Below are 6,238 nucleotides of genomic sequence, written 5' to 3' on the forward strand. Positions count from 1 at the left end.
ATGACCAGTGGCCTCATGTTCCTGCCACCAGGTCTTCCCTGCCATGGCAGACTGTATCTCCTCACTACAGTCGAAATGAACCCTTCCTTCTTTAAGCTGCTTCTTATCAGGTAATTTTGAACATAGCAAAGAGAAAAGTAACTAATACAGAAAGAAAGAGGCAGCCAGCACGCTCAGCAAGCTCCACCAGACATAGCGCAGGCAAGCAGTGCTTTCAAAGCATAAACCATAAAGCATCTTTCTAAAGTCTGTTAGCCACCTAGAGATTCAACTGGGAAAATTGGAACTGTTTTAACATATCACTGTCAATCATTCCAGTACAGAGATATGCACATGCTATCATAAGGAAAAATAGGAAGTTTCAATTTAGCTAATGCCTACTAGTCAAATTCAATTTGCCACCTGACTTTGACAACATTTTTGGTGAAAAACAGCTACAGCCAGTCATTTGTACACTATCTACATAGTTGTGGCAGGTTGCATGCCTCACAAAGTCATGTAACACTTTGTCAACCCCTACTCTAGAAGATTATATTCAAAGGAATTCTTGAAACCTACAACAGATGACCTGAGATTGTATAAACGAAGTAACCACTCCTGAGACAGTGACGAGTATTCCCACCACTCAGACGCCTCAGGGCTCAAATTCCCTCTAAACATGGTGTCCTTTAGAAACAGTGGGCAAATACTTTTCAGGATTTCCACACTGGCTGGTTAAAGAGGGCAGAATACAATGGATCATGATTTAATCACCCTCTTAAACTTTCTACCTCGCACCCTCCTGACTGCTCCCCAGCCTGATAACACCTGTCTCTCAAAAAAGTTAATCCATGAAGAAAAGGATAAAAATGCTACAGAATGTTCCATTTACTTCAATCAAGAGAAAAAGCAATCTGCCTCCAACCACCAGGTCAAATTTTGATTTAAAAAAATTTGTAGAATGCAGCATTTCTATATAGCACGGCCGATTATAACAGTGAAAACAGTTGCTGAACTAAAACAATTAGCTCCATAGCCTCAATAAGCCTCAATTACTTCTGCATCACATGGGCACACACACGCCACCTCCCTCCTCAGGATGCCAACCTCTCCCCTATACCTTCACTGCACACCCTAACTCCCCAGACATCTTCCAACACTCCAATCCCACACACACACACACACACACACACACACACACACATATTCCACAAGTTTCACTCACACCCTACTCCTCCACACACATATATTCTACCACCCACACAAATGCATCTTTTCCCACAACACCCAATGTCTGTCTGTCTCTGTCTCTCTCTCTGTCTCTCTCTCTGTCTCTGTCTCTCTCTCTCTCTCTCTCTCTCTCTCTCTCTCTCTCACACACACACACACACACACACACACACACACACAGTTCTCCTACCATGCCAAGGTCTTCCTTCCCATGCACTCGCTCCATTCTCAATCACCCCCACACTTTACCCACCCACACAGACCTCTAATCCAGACCTTTACACACATATCCTTCCCACAAACAAACCCTCCCACACACATACCCACACTCCCACATATATATATCCTGCCCTTAGGTACCCTCCTACCCACCTGCCCACACTGCCTCACATGTTCCATATACTCACCGTTTTACACATACACACACACACACACACACCACACACTTCCAACATACAAATGCTCCCACTCACATGGTCCCATAACCTAGGTAGTCACAAGCCAAGGATCAGCAGCCTCAAGCTGGAAGAAGAAAAAAAAGGGATTCACCCTCAGAGCCTAGCAAAGGTAGCATGGTGGCCTTGCTGACACCCTGATTTTTATTACAATCTGGACTTCAGGGGTGTGAAACTATAAGCTTTTAAACCAGTGGTCTATGGCAATGTGTTACAATGACAACAGAAAACTGGTTAAGGAAGGCTGAAGTAAGGTAGAGAAGATAATGACTGTTAGCCTTAATGGTATTCTGTATGTGCAGACACTCAGCATAGGCAGAAATAAGGATGTGAACTCAGAAAAGTTCTGGGTAGAGCAAAATAAGGAGTAAATCAAACAAAGGCTAAGGCTAGATTCCCGAAGCAATTCTCATCACAGTCCAAAATGAAATCCAAAGACAATTTGTTTTTTATGTTTGGTTGGCTGGTTTTGGCTTTTTGAGATACAGAGTTTCTATGCATAGCCCTGGCTGTCCTGGTAGACGAGGCTGGCCTCGAACTCAGAGATCAGCCTGGCTCTGTCTCCAGAGTGCTGGGATTAAAGGTGTGCCCCACTGCTGCCACATCACAGACACACCCTGGCCCCACAGCAATTTGTTTGTAATGGCTTCTCCTTTACCTGATTATTCTGTGTGACCGATGTTGTGAATAATGCTTCCCACACAGTATCTTACTAATTCCTGACAGCTTATAGGGTAGGTGCTATTGCTAAACCTTTTAAAGACAAGAGAGGAGCTAGCAGAAGAAACATAACCAAAGTCACACAGTTGGTGAACAAAAAACCTCGAATCATCTGAACTCAAAACCCAAACTGACTCTTAAATGCTACCTAACAACTCTAAAAAGATTATCTCAGTGTTGATGTTTAAGAATAGATAACAAGTAATGTCCAATATGGTTCCACTTGTGTTAAGACCCTATAATAGAAAGGTGGCATTCACGGAGAGGGAAAGTGAGGTAGATGAATGCTGAAAAATACGGGTTTTATGGGGAAGGAAAGGAAGTAACATTCCTAAGGAGCAGGAGCAGAAGCCTGGGGCAGAAAACAATGTCAGCCTGTCAAAGCCTTAACTATGGGACTACTTATGGAGGAACGTTCGCTACAAGGTGGGGGTACCAAGTAACAAACCAGCACAGTCCAGATTCTCTACACTGACTCTCATTGAAAAACATGGAGTAAGGAAATAAGACACGATCAGAGGATTATGCTAAGGGATGCGGCCACGTGCCCAACTTATAAGCAAAAGTTTGGAAATAAACACAGGTCTAAGTTCCAGCCCCATACCACTAGATGTGAGAATTAGGACAAGTTCTCAAGCTCTCCAAACTCTACTGGTCTCATCCATAAGATGGAATATTAAGATCCATACCTAAGATAGGGGCAAGGATATATGTAAAACACATGGAGAGCACTTTTAAAGGTAGATACTTTTTCTACTATTTTAAACATTTTCCAAGAACAACAGCAGTCTTTTATATCATTCCATATTTTATTATCTTATTTATTTTATTTCTGAGACAGTTTCATGAATCCCGGGCTGACCTCGAACTTGCTATAAAGCTGTGGAAGACCGAACTTCTGATCCCCCTGCTTCCACCTCCCTAGTCTCAGAACGTGCTCCGTTTAGGTGGAACTGGAGACCGAACGGATGGCTTCCTCAATGTTGGACAAGCACTCCACTGAACAACATCCTCGGCTCTCCCTCCACTGGCCATGGTCTTTACACAACTCTCACCACTACTACCACCCTATTCTGTAACCACTGCTGCACTAAGCGTCCCTACCCGGAGTATCGCTGCGTTTCTATCACTTTTCCCTGAACTGTGGCAAGCAGAGGAGCCAGACCTGGGTAGCGACACCCAACAGACGACCTGTGAGAGCTCCCTGGCCGGGTCCGCCCCTTTCCCTCACAGCATCCCCCGAGAACCACGGCCGCTGCGCCCACCCGCGCTCCCCTGAGCCCGCCTCACCTTCTCGTAGTTCTGCATGAGGCGGCTGATCCCCTCGCGCTCGACCTGCCATTCCGGCTTCTTCAGCTGCTTCCTCCGCTCTTTCTTTTGGTTCTGCCTGTGGCTGTGTTTCTTCTTCCAGCGATTGAAGCTTCGCACTGGGTCGGGTCGGGTTCCCTGACCCAGAGAATCATGCGGTTTGCCCATGGTGGCGGAGACCAGGAGCCACGCCGCCCCCTGAGCCGAGACACCTTAAGCCTTAGGTCCCAGACGGAAGACGCGAAATCAGCGTGTGCAGGACCCGCAGGAGCGCGTGCGCAAGGCCGAAAGCCCGCCCCAGACCTTTGAAGGGTGGGCGCACTCTAATGACGACAACAGTGAGCAGGCTATGATTGGTGTTTTGGCTTCCGCAGGGCGGAGCGATCTCGAGACGCGTGCTCTGGGGAACTGGCAAAGCTCAGCTGCTACAGGAGGGGTAGGGAGGGTGGCCAGAGAGCTTTTTGAAACAAGCGCGTGTGCGCAGTTTTTTGCTACTATGGTGATGTCATATTACCCAAAGTTAAAGTACTGTTATCCATTTGCTCTGCTTTCAGATGTACCCAGCATTCGAGAGCACGCTTCCACAAGTTATAGACTATGTGGTTTGTAATCACAATCTTCGTTCTGCATATTTTGACCCTGAGAGTAGAAAGATTTTTCAAAATCTGCTGATTAGTGACTTGTTCCCTTCCACTACAAAGTATGTCTCTAGGAATAAAAAAGGACATTTATATCTTTCAGAGTTTTCCCCTCAGCGTCTTCAGACTTTAACCACATTAACTAGGGTACCAATACAAACTGACTGAATTTACCTTAAAATGCTATTTAAAAACAAAATGAGGCCGGGCCGTGGTGGCGCACGCCTTTAATCCCAGCACTCGGGAGGCAGAGGCAGGCGGATCTCTGTGAGTTCGAGACCAGCCTGGTCTACAAGAGCTAGTTCCAGGACAGGCTCCAAAGCCACAGAGAAACCCTGTCTCGAAAAACAAACAAACAAAAAAAAAATGATAGCTAAAAAAAATAGAGAAAATATGTTGAATAAACCCCATTGGTTTCCTTTTTCCTCGTTTTTCCATACAGCATTTCTATGTGTACGATCTCTGGCTGTTCTGAACCAACTCCTTCTGTACGCCAGGCTGCCCTTGAAATCACAAAGATCCGCCTACTTCTGCCTTCTGAGTGCTGAGATTAAAGACATGCACCACCACTGCTCTGCTAATTAGTTTCCTTTTTAAGTGAATTTATTTTTGATTAATTAGATTTCAGGACACATTTACATAGGGCCGCTACAAGCACCCATTGGACTTGGGATGGGGAGGGTCCAGGTTATGGTAACTGCGATCAGAGAATTAGGTTGAAAGTTTATATGTACCTAGAGTGTTTAGGCCTTTACGTTCACCTTTTGACCCCACACATCAACACAAATACCCTAACTGTATGCCTTATCAGCAAATTTGAAGCCACTTATTCAAAACAGAGATCTAGGCTATCGCCACATTCAATACACCAGATATAGGCTCAATATGAAGAAGAAGTGTGTGTGTGTGTGTGTGTGTGTGTGTGTGTGTGGTCTTCAAAATATGGCAAGAGAATAACCATAATCCAGCAATTCTGTCTCTGGAAATAAACCCAAAAGAATTGCAAGGCAGAGCTTCAGACATACTAAAATGCCCACACTGATGGCAGCCACTCTTAAGTTTCCATCCACAAATTAAGGTATAAACGTGGTACATACATAAAGGGAAATATTATTCACCCTGTAAGAATAAAGGCTGACACACTGTACTAAGTAAATTGTCACAAAATGGCACCATTAACCATTGCATATGTTAACCTTTATGAGGTACCCGTGTTGTTGAAATAATATAGAAGAGAAACAGAGGACCAGTGAGGTGGCTCAGCTGACGAAGACACTTATCACCAGGCTGACTGATTCTGCCCCCTATGAGATCTGATTGAATCTGTCCATAAGAAAAGGCACTGCAGGGAAGAATGAACACATTCAGGAGCATGGGTGTACATGTCGTGAAAATGAGCCACAGAAGATAAGATATACCCCCCGTGAGCCTCTGCATCTGAAGGGAAACCCCAGTTAGCACCTCATCATTAGCCGTGTATAACGTTTTAGTGGCTCTCAAAGTACATCTAAAAAGTAGATTCCCCCCTTTTTGCTGCATGAGATTGGGGGAGGTTTTGGAGATACCTGGGGTGGAATTATAGTCTGATAAAGTACAACCAGGAGCCACTAGGGTTGCATACGGGCGTTTACACATGTCCTTTCCCTGTAACTGACTTTTATGGGAGATTCTTAGAACATTGCATGCGGAAAGGGAGAAAGGCTTCAAGCCCCTGCTAATTGTGCTGAAATTCTCAATTCTCAGCTTCAATCAGATTCCCATTTCCTTCTTACACCCTTATAATTTTCATTCTTTTTTGTCTTAGCTCAGTAAGAAAAATGTATATTCTATTTTTCCTTTCATTTTTGTTTGGTTTGGTTTTGTTTGGAACAGGGTTTCACTACATAGACCAAGCTGGCCTTGAACTCA

General features: G+C 44.7%; 1 protein-coding gene across 2 annotated transcripts in view; it reads right to left on the bottom strand.

Moving 5' to 3' along the window:
• The window catches only part of Ddx10 (DEAD-box helicase 10), a 154,694-nt gene extending 150,774 nt beyond the window's left edge, over positions 1-3,920 (bottom strand). For both annotated transcript variants that reach the window (XM_041638558.1, XM_041638557.1), the window contains exon 1: positions 3,675-3,920. In XM_041638558.1, the coding sequence (XP_041494492.1) occupies positions 3,675-3,860 (186 nt within the window). In that variant the 5' untranslated portion in view covers positions 3,861-3,920. The remainder of the gene's footprint in view (positions 1-3,674) is intronic.
• Positions 3,921-6,238: the final 2,318 nt, after the last annotated feature.

Source organism: Microtus oregoni, unplaced genomic scaffold, assembly GCF_018167655.1.
Source record: "Microtus oregoni isolate MIOR12 unplaced genomic scaffold, Mior012 000055F_ref0000237, whole genome shotgun sequence".
In the NCBI taxonomy this organism is placed as follows: domain Eukaryota; kingdom Metazoa; phylum Chordata; class Mammalia; order Rodentia; family Cricetidae; genus Microtus; species Microtus oregoni.